Source organism: Chelonoidis abingdonii, chromosome 4, assembly GCF_003597395.2.
Source record: "Chelonoidis abingdonii isolate Lonesome George chromosome 4, CheloAbing_2.0, whole genome shotgun sequence".
In the NCBI taxonomy this organism is placed as follows: domain Eukaryota; kingdom Metazoa; phylum Chordata; order Testudines; family Testudinidae; genus Chelonoidis; species Chelonoidis abingdonii.
This window is the reverse complement of record NC_133772.1, coordinates 112908446-112925746: the sequence shown is the minus strand read 5'-3', so window position 1 is coordinate 112925746 and position 17301 is coordinate 112908446. Positions and strand designations below refer to the sequence as shown.

General features: G+C 46.3%; 1 protein-coding gene across 3 annotated transcripts in view; it reads right to left on the bottom strand.

Moving 5' to 3' along the window:
• The window catches only part of ADCK1 (aarF domain containing kinase 1), a 137159-nt gene that overhangs the window by 32898 nt on the left and 86960 nt on the right, over positions 1-17301 (bottom strand). For all 3 annotated transcript variants that reach the window (XM_032801914.2, XM_032801912.2, XM_075065586.1), the window contains one exon: positions 1502-1660. In XM_032801914.2, the coding sequence (XP_032657805.1) occupies positions 1502-1660 (159 nt within the window). The remainder of the gene's footprint in view (positions 1-1501; positions 1661-17301) is intronic.

Here is a 17301-nt window from a genome sequence, read left to right as displayed (position 1 = left end):
CCTGCAGGCAGGGACAACAACAAGCCAACGTGTACAGCCCAGCACTTACTAGAGGTCTTTCAAAAACAAGACAATGTATGCAGGGAGCATTCACGGGCAACTGTACAGTAAGAAGGGCATGCAGCCTAGCACTCACAAGTGACCCTACAATAACGTAAGTGCATACATAACAGATACTTGTTGGCATCCTTACTAGGACAAACCAGAGTATGTGAACAGGAAGGAGAATAATAAATTTCAGGAAGAAAATAGATATTTTAGTTTCAAGCTTCTCACGGAGATTATTCTAAAAACAGAGAAGAATTGTTGTAAATGTATTTATTTAAATATCTCCTAATAGTACAACAAGCAAAAAGAAATCCAATCCAGTGCTTCACAGCTATACACTGGGGAATGTGCTGGTAACAGCCTATGGTAATGGAGAGAATGTGCTGCTGGGTATATCTACACAGCCCGCAGGCCCAGGCTTCAGAGCCCAAGCCACAACTTCAAAGCATTGTCTACACAGCTATTTTTAGAGCCCTAGTGTGAGCCCCACTAACCCAAGTCTGTCAACCCAAGCTGGGAGACTCGCTCCCATAGGTTATGTAGACCTACGTAAGGGTCTGGACCCTGGATCCTTCACACACAATTTCCTCTTGTCCCAATCTCACACTTTGTCATCTTTCTTGTTCTTCCTCCTGCCCTGACTCTACTCAGCCGATTCCATGTGGTCCTGGGCTTAAGCGAAGCATATCATGATCATCCTCGTAGCCTCTATGCAACTTGCATGCAAAGTGCAGAAGAGATCTCAACCAGTGACTGATGCAATTAGAAACGTGCAAACAGTCACAGGGAATGATTTTTTCATTGTAACTTTTACAGCCCTGACTGCAAGGAAACCTGCAGGCTGAGCAGGTCTGACCATGCCAGGGGCACTTACCTCCTCCTCTTCTCACCTTGGCTATTGCAACTCTCTGCTCCTCAGCCTGCCCAGGTCCTGCTCTCTGGACACCTACATGTGCGGGATGCCACTGCCTACCTTTTCACATGCACAGGAGAACACAACCTCTTCAACTCCATGATCAGACAACTCTAGTTACTCCCCATGCATTTCAGACTCCAGTCAGAAAATGCCCTCTTTGGGCCAGATCCTGAAGTTTACTGGAGCTGGGCCAGTGTAAGGATTTCAGGACTTGGCCTCTTGTTTCTGAAATCTCCATGGACTTACTCAGGTCTTTCTCACAGACCTCTTCCTTTTCCCCTCCCCCCAGCTCCCTTGCTCCCTTGTCTGCTCATCCAGCACTAGACTCCAATCCCACCATCTCATCCCTGACAGTGTAGCCTTCATTGATTTTGTGTTTTATTTTTGTAAGCATCTAACCACATCATTTATCTTTGTAGAGCATTTTGGGATACAGGGTCCAGGCCACTATACTCATACCCCCAGAGAGATCAGTGGTGGTCTGCCACCTGGGTGAATCTAGCCCAGCATGTTTGCACAGAAGGTGTTCTGGCTTACCTCCATCAACAAAATGTCCTTGGAGCTTTGAGCCTGAACCTTCGGGTGCTGGACTTTCACTGCCACTGTCCTCCCATCCTGCAGCACCGCCTTGTGGACCTGGGCCAGGGATGCTGCTCCCAGGGGAGTGTCCTCAAAACTCACAAAGAGCTCTTTGATCTGCCAGGAAAAGAGGAAGAGAAGTGAACACACTGGCAAGGATTCACAGAGCCAGTCCCATAGGGAAACCTCCTAGAGACTGAAACCCTACATCCACAGACCAGGTACAGCATGGGTAGTGGCTCTGCACATTTATCCCTTCCATTCCACCCCTGTGCCTCGTCCCTGAGCTGGTGGGGTCCCTCTAGAGCCTAGTCAGTACTTGACACCGTTGTGGAGACCGCCAACAAGAAAGTGGGGGCTGCGATTCTGATGCTGACAATTCTGAGCTGGACACCTGTGTCACTAGGCACTGGACAGAGACCCAGCAGGTCCTTCACACAAGACATTGAACAGCCAGCAGGTGGCAACAACTTTCAGCCACTCCAAGCTGTTTGTGTGCAGAGTGGGGTGATTACAGAAGTTGGTTATGCTGGGTGAGGGGCCAAACTGTCTGTCCTTCTACACAGAATTCTATATTTTTATTTAACATTACACTACATGGCACATCATAAGATCCTGAATACCTTGGCAGCACATGTGCTATGGTGCTTACATTATAGAAGGGATATCAGAAGACTATCAGGTGCTTTGTTAAAGCCAGCTATGTCACCATGCATTATTAATTTGTGGCTGGCGGCTAGCTTGGCTGTTGGGTTACTGAACTACTGTTTGCACTTCCATAGATCTGGGTTTCAAATATTTTTAGCTCACAGGTAGCTCTCCAAGGGGCATTTTCTCAATCACAAAATTCAGATGATTGACAGTCTCAGGAAAGGCCCAGGACAGGATAGCAGGGCATGTGGTGGGGCAGATGAGTGTCTCAGCAGCACTATGCGTGAGGGGCCCAGCATTGGAATAGCCAGGTAAGCTGTGGGTCAGGAGTGAATTTGATCAAGTCTGTGTGTATAGGGAGCCCAGGTTTGGAACAGCACTGGTGTGGTGTCTCAGTTTAGGACAGAGATGCATCAGCAGAGCTGGGTGGGGGATGCTGACCGAACCTCTTTTTCCACTGTGCTTGGCTTGCACTAATGTGAACACTGGAGGAGCACATAATTTGGGGGGTGGAGGGTGAAAACTGAGTGCTCATGCATTTTTATAATCTGCTTTTTAAAAGGTAATTAAAGATGGGAAGTGCAGCAAGCTGGCAATTAAATATGAATAAAGCCCTTCTAAACAGGCCTTCGTGCAACATGTTAAACAGAAATTCTTTATGTTGATGGAGAAGGGGGGTATCCCAGGAGTGGCTTGTTCCCTGATGCAGCTGCTGAGAACAGCAACCCCTCTCACTCCCTGCGGCATCTTCCACTAAAACTACTGGTTTCAATTGGATTCAAAGAGAGCTTCAGCCGCCTCACTAGGAAGGCACCTTTTTAAAATGTATTTTATTCCTTTTGGTCCTGGCGGCAAAACCGATTAAGTAAAACAACTGCATTTAAAAATGAGTAGCTGTGTATTTTTGAATTACAGTGGATCCACAATTCAGGCTTATCAAATTCCTCTCTCCAGATGAAAATAATCAGGTTTCTTTCTTCCTTTTCCTTTCTTCCTTCCCAATAATTCACTGGATTTGGGGTTTCTGACTTCAGATTAATTTAAAGAACTATCCCCTTGTGAGGGGGACCGGATAGCTCCTGGAAGCTCAGTGGTCCAGTATCACACTTCCAGCCACACCAGACAAGATCAGTGGTCCATCTGATTACTGAAGCAACATGGTCCAGTCGTTAAAACGCAGGACTGGGGGTCAAGTGGCCTGAATCTGGTGTTGAGGTACATTTGGGAGGACAGTTCGTGGGATAAATTTGTACTGGCCCTGCTTGTATGGTGCCTGCCCTATGGTTTTAGAGGCCTTTAGTCCCCTGGGCTGTCACCAGCCACTTTTGTCAGAATTGAACACACTCTGAAAATAAAAATACCAGCATAGGCTCCTCCCAGCAGTAATGGCTGGTGTGAGGCACATATCCCCTGCTGAGCTTGTGGTTTCCCACTAAATATGGTGCACAGACAGCTGCTCCCATGGACTCTCTCCGACAGAAGGGTCTCTTTTTATAAATAGCCTGAATTGCTGTGACCACCCAGCACAGGGAGATCAAGGCTAGCCACAGTGGCCAGCTGAGCTTGTCCAGGCAGAAAACCACAGACGTACACACACACATGCATGCGTACACACTCCATGCTAGGGTAGCGCAGGGAAGAGCTCAGGCGCAGCAAGAGGATTGATGGCCTCTCCAGGATCTGTGGGGAGAGGAGATGTACTGGCAGCGGGGGCATCACGTGAGCAGGTGTGAGGATGAGATAAAGCAGCAGCACAATTAGCTCTGGGCCACAAGTCTCCTGCTCAACAAACTTCCCTCATTCATCATGAAAACGTCCTTTCCCAGTCCAGTGCTTTCACAGAGGGCAACCGTTCTTGCCTCTGCTGCAGGCCACTCAGCTGCTGTATGTCCCAGAAGTCCCAGGCAAGTGAGAGAGCATGTGACCAGGTGCTGGCATTCCCTCTGACATCCCCCTCCCACTACAGCCAATGAGAGTCCACAGGCTTTAGTGGCTCAGAGATAAAGCCAGTCATGCTCCCAGCACTGTCAGGTGGGGAACAGGAGGCCAATCCCTGCTTCCTCTCTCCCTCCAGCACAGAGTCTCAGCCACTCCACAAAGGCAAAAGTGTGTGGCTGTAGCTGTGGAGGCAGCATGCTCAGTAATATCCTCAGGGGATAGCAGGAGGGAGCACCTATGTCATGCACCCAGTCTCCATGTCCTGCCCAAGCCAGCAGAATAGTGAGGGAAGTTCCTGGGGCACTCTATCTCGTAGGATACCTAAAGGGCTCCCTGGTTTACCTCAGACTACACCAGGCCTCACGAAGACAAGACAAGCTGGCTGATGCCATTTGTGACCCTGGCAGCAGGCATGGAAACTGTGTAGAACGAGGTGGGAAAACAGTTTCTAAGCAGGTTTAACCTGAAAGGGGGAACCTCAGGGCCACATCGTCAAACAAGTCAGGTGCCCAACTGCATGCGTAGCTACTGCAGCCAGACAGGTGAATGGGATACCTGTACGTGCCGGGGTCTCTAATTAGCCATCTGCATGTGCAGTTACCCATTCGGCACATGCTCTCCTGGCAACTGCACGTGCCATTGCACTTAACTGGCTTGAAAATGCAGCACTGAATGTTTAATCCTTAAAAACTAGGCTTGTTTAATTTTAAACATGCCAGATCTTTTCACGATTACTACATTAGTATTCAAGCTGCAGGCAGCTGCTATAAAGGCTCTTCCACTATTTATCTAGGTACTTATTAATTGCTATTGATTATTATTATTTGCACTGTGGTAATGCCTAGAGGCCCCAATTAAGACTAGAGCCCCATTGTGCTAGGTGCTGTACAAACACAGTAAAAAACAGTCCTGGTCCCAAAGAACTCGTAATCAAAATAGACAGACAAGAAGTATCATTATCCCCATTTTACAGATGTGGAATAGAGGTAGAGAGAGATTAAAGGGAACATTTTCAAAAGTCTCAGTGATTCAGGAGCCTAAGTCCCCTTTCCAAAAGTGGCCTAAGCACTAAGGCATCTAACTCTCATTGAAGTGAAAACAATTTCAAAGCCTCAATTTCCCAGTGCAGAGGCCCTTTGAACCTCCTGCCCCCAAGGATTTCTATGTACTCTTCTCCTTCACCGTTCATTAATTCTGTCTCACAACCCCTTTCGAAGTGAGGATTGGATATAAAGGATCACTTCACCAAACACTGGCCTGGGACACAGATGCTGCTTGGTAGGACAGGAAATAACAAATCCTGTCTTCACCTGAGAATGCAGAGGGAATGGAATGAAACCATAGACCTGGGACTTGGCCAGGGCACCAGCATGAGTAACCGAGTCACGCAAACAGGGTGACTGGAGCTTTATTGACCACTCATGGCTGGGACCAAAGAGTGGCTTTTGTTCCCAAAAAATGTGTAAATGCTTAAAAATAGGGATTCAGAATGGAGGGGAAACTAGTGGAAGGCTCTGAGAGTGCCTAACATGGGACCTGGGGAACATTTCACTCCCTTGCAAGGGTTAGGGAGTAGCAAGGACTCAGAAGCATCAGCACATAGGGGCATGAGACTGTGTCATTTACTAACACTCTGCCATGTTCCAGAGCCTTGTGACTTCACAGGAGCTCAAAACTTTAATAAAGGGGGAGAGAGGGTTCAGTATTATTCCCATTTTATAGATAGGAAAACCGATACGCACAGAGAAGTGACTCACGCAGAGCCCAACGGCGAGACAGTGGCAGAGCCAGGAATAAAACCCTGGAGTCTCACAGAATTTAAGGCCAGAAGGCACCACCATGATCATCTAGTCTGACCTCCTGCACATTGCAGGCCACAGAACCTCAACCACCCACTCCTGGAAAAGACCCATGGCCTCTGGCTGAGTTACTGAAGTCCTTCAATAATGGTTTAAAGACTTCAAGCTACAGAGAATTCTCCATTTACACTATGTATTTTAAAGATGCAAGTGACCCATGCTGCAGAGGAAGGTGAAAAAAACCCAAGGTCTCTGCCAATCTGACCCAGGGGAAAATTCCTTCCAACCCCAAACATGGCGATCAGTTGGACCCTGAGCATTTCAGCAAGACCCAAACAGCCAGACACCTGGGAAAGAATTCTCTGTAGTAACTCAGAGTCCTCCCCATCTGGTGTACCATCACCAGCCATTGGAGATATTTGCTACTAGCAGTTGCAGATCAGCTACATGCCATTATGAGCAGTCTCATGAGACCATCCCCTCCATAAACATATCAAGCTCAGTCTTGAGGCCTGTCATAACTACAAAGGGAAGGGTAACAACCCTCCTGTATACAGAGGCACCAAAATCCTTTTACTTGTAAAGGGTTAAGAAACTCAGGTAACCTGGCTGACACCTGACCCAAAGGACCAATAAGGGGACAAGATACTTTCAAATTTGGGGGGAAGAGAAACTCCAAGTAGTCTTTCCCTGTTTCTTGTTAAATCACTTGGTGGTGGTAGCATATCAGGTTTTAACCTAAGCTGGTAGAAATAAGCTTAGGGTGCTTTCATGCGGGTTCCCACATCTGTACCCTAGAGTTCAGAGTGGCGAAGGAACCCTGACAAAGCCAGTTAGGGTTTTTTTGCCCCCAATACTCCCCTTGAAAGCCTGTTCCAGAACTTCACTCCTCTGGTAGTTAGAAACCTTTGCCTAATTTCAAGCTTAAACTTGTTGATGGACAGTTTATAGCCATTTATTCTTGTGTCAACACTGGTGCTTAACTTAAATAACTCCTCTCCCTCCCAGGTATTTATCCCTCTGATGTATTTATAGAGGGAAATCATATCTCCCCTAACCCTTTGTTAGGTTAAGCCAAACCCTTTAAGTCCCCTTGCATAAGGTAGGTTCTCCATTCCTCTGAACATCCTAGTAGCCCTTCTCTGCACCTGTTCCAGTTTGAATTCATCTTTCTTAAACATGCAAGATCTGAATTGCACTCATTATTCCAGATGAGGTCTCACCAGTGCCTGGATAATGGTACTAACACTTCCCTGTCTCTACTGGAAATACCTCGCCTCGTACGTCCTAGGATTGCATTAGCCTTTTTCACTGCAGCATCACACTGGTGGCTCATAGTCATCCTGTGATCAAGCAATACATCGAGGTCTTTCTCCTCCATTGTCACTTCCAACTGATATGTCTCCAATTTATAGCAAAAATTCTTGTTGTTAATTCCTAAGTGCATGACCTTACACTTTGCACTATTAAACGTCATTCCACTTCTATTACTCCAGTTTTCAAGGTCATCCAGATCTTCTTGTATGATATTCTGGTCCTCATCCATACTGGCAATACCTCCCAACTTTGTGTCATCCACAAATTTTATTAGCACACACTCACTTTTTGTGCCAAGGTTATTAATTAAAATGTTAAATAAAATTGGTCCCAAGACCGATCCCTGAGGAACTCCATTAGTAACCTTCCTCTAGCCTGACAGTTCACATTTCAGTATGACCCACTGTAGTCTCCCCTTTAACCAGTTCTTTACCCACCTTTCAATTCTCATATCAATCCCCATCTGCTCCCTAATTTCCCACGTAGAACTGTATCAAATGCCTTACTGGAATCCAGGTAGACTAGATCTACTGCATTTTCTCTGACTAAAAAATCAGTTATCTTCTCAAAGAAGGAGATCAGGTTGGTCTGGCACAATCTACCTTTTGTACAACCGTGTTGTATTTTATCCCAATTACCATTTACCTCTATGTCTTTAATTACTTTCTCTTTCAAAATTTGTTCTAAACCCTTGCATACAATTGAGGTGAAACTAACAGGTCTGTAGTTTCCCAGATCACTTCCTTTTCTTAAAAGTAGGTACTATATTACCAATTCTCCAGACATAGGGTATGACTCCTGAGTTTACAGATTAATTAAAAATCCTTGCTCCTGACTCCTATATATTGCAGCTCTTGATTCATGCATTTCTGAAAATTGTGACCTGTGAAATGGCCTGGAATTCAAGAGGGGGCTGGCTGGGCAGCTTATGATTCACTGGGAGCCTCATGTCTCTGGCACAGTCATCACAGATGATGATGCACAGGATGACCAGTGGCTGCTACTTGTCTCCTTTTGGTCCCAGACAGTAGCATAGCCAAATGAGTCTGGGGAAGCTTGGGTAAAGTCATTCAAGAAGTGGGGGATCATGCAGTGAGGGGGATGACACAATGAGCGATCATGCATTGAGAATGATGAGATCATGGAGGACCATACAATGAGAAAGCGATGGGGGTTGGAGGGTTGGAATAAATTTACCTTCTGTTTATATGAAAGCTATCTCCTGTGGTTTGTTCCCCAGTACCAAGAGTTACCTTGATATTGCGGTTTTGCTGACACAGTGGCTGTGCTAATGTTTCACTCCTGAAACACAGAGCACTAACACTCCCACCTCAATCACAGCTCTGGGTGTGGCTATCTGGATTTCAGGGGGACATATGAAAGATCAGGTGTCAAACACCACTGTGCATCCATAATTGGGTGTAGGATTCAAAGCAGGTTACTATTCGGTTGTACACCCAGCCCAGCCTTCATCCTCACTATAGCTGGGACCCTCACCCCTCTGCCCCCAGTCAGAATTCTGTTTTCACCAAAATCCACTGGAAAATCCTGATTTTCACTAAAATCAGGCATTTCTGGTTTTCCAATTTTCACCATAATCAATAGGGTTCTGATCGTGAGGTAGGGGAAGGGACTAGGGTAAGGGGGAGTTGGCCAGAGTGGGGTAAGAGGCCCACTAACTCTAACCCAACCTGAACCCTACACCTGAACCCTGAGACTACTGCCTAACTCCTGTATCCAGACTCTGCTCTCCTCCTACTGGCCTCTGTGCGGACACCACTTCGGCCCTGTATACTAAGGGATGAACTGGTGATTTTAGTGGAAATCACACTTTGACAGATTTCCAATTTCCACAAAAATCAACAGCGTTCTGCCAATCACTGTCAAGAACATTCCCTGAAATTTGGGAATGAATTGGATGCAATTTTCACAAGTTATCGTGCTACAGACAGACAGACAGAGGACTGAAATCAAACTGAATATAGGGTTTCCCTTTACTCAGCAGATATAAAGTGTGTTAAAAGTAGGACATAGTTCTTGTGCCTGACGGGCACTTGGGAAACACAGAAGCTCAGTACATCAGCTTCCTTCAGTGGATCCACCGAGTACTGACACCGGTTTAGGGGAGGTGGTCAAGCATTCAAGTAGGCCCCATTCCTTCCTCTAGGGTCACAGATGACAAAGATGAAATATTGGGACGCAGGGGCAGAGCAAAAAAAAAAAAAAAAAGCCACTGGAGGCCCCCACCCGCACCAGCTCGCCTCGTCCTCACCACCCTCCATAGGGGAAGGTGCCCAGCTGGTGCAGTCCCGCCCACTCAGACAGCAGCATTTCAGGCAGGTGGCAGCTCTGCCCTGCAGCACAGAGCACCCCGGGATTAGGAAGTGAGCGGCTGGGGCGTGCTCAGCCTGTGGCCGCTGTGACCCAATCAAGTTGCCTTGCAAGTGGGGCAAGTCTGTCCCACATAGAAGAATGGCCTCTAGTTCGGGGAGTTCGGGGCAGGGCACACGGCACACACAACAGCTGGGTAAAGGGGCAGGGGGACACGGGAGCCCTCAAGGAACATGGGCCACCAGCCACTCCAGGGGAGGGGGCTGGTGGGCGGCAGCTCTGCCCCTCAGGCACGGGGTCTGGGCGTGGCACTAGTGGCCCAGCCAGGCACCCTGTGGCCTCTCCCACCTTCACAAGGCTCAGGACGCTGGACAAACAAGCAATATTGTCCTCCCCAAATTCCTGCCCTGGCCCTACCTTCTTCATGGCCGCACCATGCACGCTGGTGTCACCTCCTCCCTCCAGCGCTTGCGCTGCCATACAACTGACCAGTGCAAGCCTGGGAGGGAGAAGGAATGCAGCGTGCTTGAGAAAGAGGCAGGGCTAGGGCAGGGATTTGGGGAGGGATCTAATGGTGCAGTGAGGGGATGGGGTTGGGGGCAGGGCCAGGGCAGGGATTTTGGGAGGGATCCAATCAGGGAAGGAGGGGGCGGAGTCAGGTGGGGGGGGACGAGCCCCTCCAGGCTCTGCCTGTGCGCCGGAGCGGAGGGCAAAATTGCTTGTTTCTCCAGTGTTCCAACCGAACATCGGTCGGGACGCGGGACAAACAAGCAAATATTAGGACAGTCCTGACAAAATCGGGACATCTAGTCACCCTACCTTCCTCCTTACTGAGACCGCCCCCACACTCAATGTTAATCCATCAATCCTAGTAGAGGGAGGCACAACACCTCTCCTCCAACTTCTGCAGGCAGAGTGAAGGTCTGGAAGCGTTGGGGTACTCAGAGGAACATGGATTCTGTAAGTGCTTTAGACACAGGCTATTAGTCTAAATACTAAGAGAGGTGAAGGTAAACACCAGGTATTAAATAAGGATATTGATATAATAGACATCACAGAAACTTGGAGGAACAATGATAATCAATGGGACACAGTAATACTAGGGTACAAATATATAAGAATGACAGAGTTTTTTCTGCTGGTGGGGGAGAAACACTGTATGTGAAAGAAAAAGAAAGAAAGAAACACTGTATGTGTGTAGTCAACTACACACCTCTACCTCAATATAATGCTGTCCTTGGGAGCCAAAAAATCTTACCAAATTATAGGTGAAATTGTGTTATATTGAAATTGCTTTGATCCACCGGAGTGCACAGCCCCGCACCCCCGGAGCACTGCTTTACCGCGTTATATCCCAATTCATGTTATATTGGGTGGCGTTATATCGAGGTAGCAGTGTAGTAAAAATCTTAAATGACTCAAACTGTACCACTGAATTCCATGCTTGAATAATAAGAGTATAGCAGTAGGAATATACTGCCGACCACCTGACCAGGATGGTGAAATGCTCAGGGACAGTAGAGGGTCTACAAAAACAGAAAACCTAATTATAGGGGAGTGCACCTATCCCCGAATTGACTAGGAACATGTCATCTCAGGACAGGATGCAGAGATAAAATTTCTAAACACCATTAATGACTGCTTCTTGGAGCAGCTAGTCCTAGAATTCAAAGGGAGAGGAACCTAGGAGGACTGGGTACTAAACAGACTCAGAAATACTGTGCGGAATGAAAATGACATTCTACAGTCTTTTAGATCCAAGATATGAGGGTTTCTTTTTAAACAGAGATTTACAAACTGTAGAGAGCCAGATCCTGCTCATGCAAAGGCAAATTCCCACTAAAGTGAACAGAAGTTTTGCCTGAGCAAAGATTGAGTGAGGTTTATTAATATTAATAGCCCTCCACAATTTTTAATATTTTTATTGACAATAAGATTGTTGGTTGTTCCCATTTAAACTTCCCCTTTGCAATGTCACAAGCCCAAACTCAATAGCACCAACCAGTGACTAAGAAACACAATGTGCAAATAACCAGATAGTTCCCTGTTTCAAGCAGCGCAAAATGCAAAAAAGCTTCCTAGCTTCAAGAGCATACAAGTAAAGTGGTTTTTAAAGGGCAACGGAGGTCAGTGAGCTCATGTTGCAGGAGCCCTCCAGGAGTAAAGGGAGTTCATAAACTGGTCAGCTCTTGGTCTCTCAGATGAGACAACCACTGAGTGATTGTGACAAATGTGAGAGTGGATTTTGTGAAGTGGATGCCTGCTCACTTGGAAACAGACTGAGAGCCACCAACTCATCTCATTCTACAGACTGCGAGAGTCTGCTACCGTATTTCTAAAGCCTCTTGGAGACAGGCACTTTTGGAGTTTTCATTTTTGAGGCTAGCATCTCCTCTGAACTCAAAACCTGACATTCCCTTGCCAGAGGAGGTCCAGGACCTGTCAATGCTCATTCTGCTCCTGCCACCTTTTCAAAAATACTTGGCCATCTGTGGCATGGCATTATGGGATATTCGCTCCCCCCATGTCTACAAGACCAAGGCTGATGGGGCAAGAACTTGTCGTTCCAGGGCAGAGACTCCCACTTCCCAGACTCCAAATTATTACTTTTATCTGTCGTGTCTGCTCTCTTCCATCCCAGCTAGTTGTGTTCCTCACCCAGAAACAAAATGTCTCAGTGTTACTCAAGGAGTTATTAAGACATCAAAAATGGAAAGATTAGATTTATCGCAGCAGACAGTGAATTATGAAGAATAATTTATCAAATGTCAGACCAAACAGACCACAATTTATAGATGGCCTGGTTGAGTAAGTGAAATCTGACTGCACTTCTCCCCACTAATGAATACCAAGCCTAATTGATGGGACCCAAACTCAACTGTCAACAGTGTGTATTTATTAACTCTATTTTTTTATAATATCTTATATATCTACAGTAGAGTGGCTTTCATCTCAACTGATCCTGAAGCACTCACATACATTTCATCCCCCTTGGATGTATTCATTATGACAGTCTTTAATGACAATCACACAGAGTTTGTTCTACAGGACTTTTGTTTCACTAAGTGCACAGGATGACCAGTGAATGAGGCAGATTTCAAGAGGAGAAAGGGTGATCTCTTGTGTTTAAGGCACTAGACTGGGATTCAAGAAAGATGGATTCTAATCTTGATTCTACTATAGATTTCCCATGTGACACTAGGCAAGTCTCTATCATAATTGCATACCCACTAGGGAGCGGAATTAAGATTGCCTGGGCAGCCATAAATATAACATTTCCTAAATGTTGAGTGCTTGACTTTGTATATACACAACATACAAAACGCTATGCTAAAAGAGTATTAGGACTACGAACATTCATACACATGCATGTAACTTCACCCAATACTGAAATGCATCTACCTCTTGGGTATAACATGGCAATTGTTTAGTAACGTACAGCAACATTACATATAGGAAGTGAAGAATAGTGTATCAGTTCAAATTATAGGGAGGCAGAATCTGGCCACTGTACTGGGACCAACACCCCAACTCTTGCACAAGAGATCTTTAATTACAATAAAGAATCAGAGCCTCCATTTTAAAATCTTGTCTGAAAGATGGCACCTCCAGCACCACAGCATCCCTTAGCAACATGCTGGGGGGTTAGGTAGTGACTTAAAGGGAATAGCATTGAAGCAGTAGCAGCATTTCCTGTAACATCTTAGTGCTCCAGAGAGGTCTCCCAGGCAAGGGACATGGATGACTTCATAGAATCATAGGACTGGAAGGGACCTCGAGAGGTCATCTAGTCCAGTCCCCTGCACTCATGGCAGGACTAAGTATTATTCATGGCAGGACTAAGTATTATTCGCACTTCAATTTGCACGAGTGACGATATGCTACTAAATACTTATCAGGACAAACCCTCCTTAGTGTACGTAATCTGAGGCGATCACAGCACAAGATGAAATGGCTGCTGGTGCATAGCTGACCCAGGATGGCTTCTCAGCTTCCTTACACCAAACTTGTTCACCACCCTGAAGATATTCCTTATCCTCCCCTACTTATGCTACAGCCATGTTCTGGACTTACCACCTTCGAATGTACATACATGTCCCAGTCCTATCTGCTTCTGAACACCAACAGGTATAATTTCCACATCCTGTAAATCACTCCCAGATCCTTCTCCTTAGCTAAGATGGGGAACATCCTGTTTTCTCTCACCATCTGAGGAAATACAGGTGAACGTCTTTTCCTTTGCCCAGCTGTTTCCACTAGACACAAACTGTTGCTTATCTAGATGGCTAGAAGTCTCATCTGTGCCCTCAGGCTCACATCTGTGCTACGGTGCCAATTCTCCTTCCTGACATATTACAAAAGGCATCACCACCTTGGATGGTGTCTTCAAACATGTGGCATGACTTGACCTTCACCTCTTCCTCAGTGTCACCTATTGAAGCCAGGGTTACTATGAAGATACAAGGTTTGATTCACCCAAAGAGGCTAGAGCAGATCCTGGTGCTGGGCCCCAGGCAGCGTGTCCTCCCACATGAGGATCACCATGGTGTTAGATGCTCATAACATTCCCATTCCATCGTGGAACCCATAACCAGCTGATGCAGCCTCAGAAGTGGGTGGTGATAACCAGAAAAGGGTGTGACCAGGGCACCTAGGAAATATCAATACAACATGTTGGGGTAGCAGATCCAGCCACAAGATAAGGCCACCTCACAACGGTAACCCTGGGGAGGGCAACAGTGCAAACGCCATGCATCCTACTCTCGGGGAACTCCTTACCTGCCTGCTCAGGGTTTGAGCAATGTGGACCCCTCTGCACCAATCAGTATGAATCAAGCCAATGGCTTCTTCTTTTCTCTCCTGTGACCGTGCTGGAGCTCTGCATCCCATTCCCTTGTACTTCTCTACCCACTTGGTGCTCTATACAACTGAAGAAGACCATTTGGGATTCCATCAACGATGCTTCCTAATCACAAAGTCATTGTCACAAGAGAAGGAAAAACTGTACAAGGAGGTGCCCTCTAATCCACCCCCTGGAGACCAATGCAGGATTGTTCCCCTAGAGTCCATTGTCCAGGATTCTGTCTAGTCTCTGTTCAACTGCCTTTCCCTCTCCTGTCACCCTTTTCTTCTGGTCTCACCTTGCCAGAGAAAGCCTGATGGGAAAGCCTGTGTGCAGCAAGTAACCCTGCCCCTTCTCAGTCTGCAGTTTGCTGAGCCATATGGCAATCAGAATCAGTTCTTATCCTGAGTCAGTATTTTCTAATTTCTACAGATCAATGCTTTGAGGAAAAGTACCTTTTATTCCATCCCTGTTTACTGCTGCTTAACATCTGTGCTCAGGCAAACACATGGCACCTTCATTTATTTTCCTGATTAAAGTCAGATGTTTAAGACAAGACAACACTACCTGAGAAAATTACTAATCCTGGATTAAAAACCAACATCCACATGTGGCATTTGCAAGGGCAAGAGGTGGGGGGGACAGCAATGAGCAGATAGCACCAGTGCATGTTGCCTATAGCCCAGCCCCTCACTCCTCAAGAGGCTGACCTGAACCCCTAGCTGGTGTGCCATTCAAATCAGACTGTCATGGTACAGTCCCCACTCTGAACCTTAGCATCCAAGATATGGAGTACCAGCATGTATTCCTCTAAGCTTAATCCCCAGTTTAGAACCTGTAGCGCTGCCACCAACTAGGAATTCCAGTGCCTGGTACACTCTGGTCCCCCCAAAACCTTGCCCGGGGACCCCCAAGACCCAGACCCTCTTGGATCCAACCAAGGAAAGAAAACCCTTTCCCCAACCGTTGCCTCTCCCAGGCTTCCCCTCCTGGGTCACCCTGGAAGATCACTGTGTGATTCAATCTCCTTGAATCACAAAACAGAGAGGACAATTCATCACCTTCCTCCCTCCTTCTCTTTCCCCCTCCCAGACTCTCCCTGAGAGAGACAGTAATCCTAACACAGAGAGAAATTAGCCTCTCTCTCCCCCTTCCCTCCTTTCTCCCCACCAATTCCCTGGTGAATCCAGACCCCGTCCCCTGGGGTCTCACACCAGAATAAAAAACAATCAGGTTCTTAAACAAGAAACTTTAATTCAAGAGAGAAAACAGTAAAAATATTTTTATAAATTTAAAATGGAATAGGTACAGGGTTTTTTAGCTATAGGCACTGGGAATACCCTCCCAGCCTAAGTATTCAAGTATAAATTAAAATCCTTGCAACAAAACCACACAATTTGAACTCCTTTCAGCCAAATGCACAATTAAACTCTTTCCAGCCAAATGCACATTTGCAGATAAAGAAAACAAACATAAGCCTAACTCACTTTATCTATCTAGTACTCACTATTTGAATCTATAAGAACCTGTATCAGGGAGATTGGAGGAGAACCTGGTTGCCTGTCTGCTCTCTTCTGAGCCCCAGAGTGAACAACAACCAAAAACTAACAGCACACACAGAAACTTCCCTCCCTCAAGATTTGAAAGTATCCTGTCCCCTGATTGGTCCTCTGGTCAGGTAACAGCCAGGCTAATGAACTTGTTAACCCTTTACAGTCAAAAAGATATCAAGTACTTCTGTGCTATTAACTTTTCTTATCTGTTTATGACACAGACAATCACACCCTACCCTGCATGCCTAGCTAGAATCTATCTAGGTTCTTACGCTGGTGCCCATTCCCTTGACATCAATGACATTTAAGATTAAGAAAAATGATGTATAATGAATTGAGGTTAAAAAAATTTAGATAAGTTTGTGGAGAATAGGTCCAAGGATGTTAGCCAAGACGGGCAGGGCCACAACCCCATGCTCCACGTGTCCCTAAACCTCTGGCAGAAGCTGGGACTGGACAACAGGGGATGGATCACTTGCTAATTGTCCAGATCTGTTCATTCCCTTTGAAGCATTTATCAGTGGCCACTGTTGGAAGACAGGACACTGGGCTAGATGGACCATCGTTCTGACCCGGTATGACCATTCTTATGACCTATCTCTTTTTCTTCCCTGATGGCAAATGGCAGATTGAGGGTTGCACTGTTCTTTATAGTACTATTGTTGTTGTTAATGAATAACAGAGCATGAGAGTGTTGCGGAGTAAATGCACTATGGCCATAAAGCCTGGGCAGAGAGGTAGGCTTTGCATGTAGCTCTAAGAGGTTAGTGGTCATTCATCAGCAATGAGTTCCATGGTCTAGATCCAGTTCCCATGAAGGTTCTGTCTCTCACAGTCATGAGCCCATCTCCTTCTGTTGGTCGACAGTTCCTTCGCTCCTGTAGAAGGGAGCAGTCTTGGGAAGTCCCTAGGGTAGCAAGGGCTGATCCCATGCTTGGGGTGGAAATTAGGACAGCAACTGTGATAAATGAAGCAGGCGGGTAGCCCCCTTTTATGGACACCCAGCCAAGCAGTTAGCGGTAAAATCCCTCTTGGTGTCTGTTCTCTGCTTGCTTTACGTGTAAAGGGTTAACAAGCCCACGGGTAAAAGAAAAGGAGTGGGCACCTGACCAAAAGAGCCAATGGGAAGGCTAGAACTTTTTAAAATTGGACAAGAAGCTTTCCCTTTGTGTCTGTTGTCTCTCTCCAGGAAAGAGGGGAACAGAGGGCAGCAGGAATGCTGTGTAAAGCTTTAAGCCAGGTATGAAAAATCACCAAATCATACCTAGAATTACTTATTTGAAACTCCCCAAATATGTAAGGAATGTTTAGATAAACACGATCAGG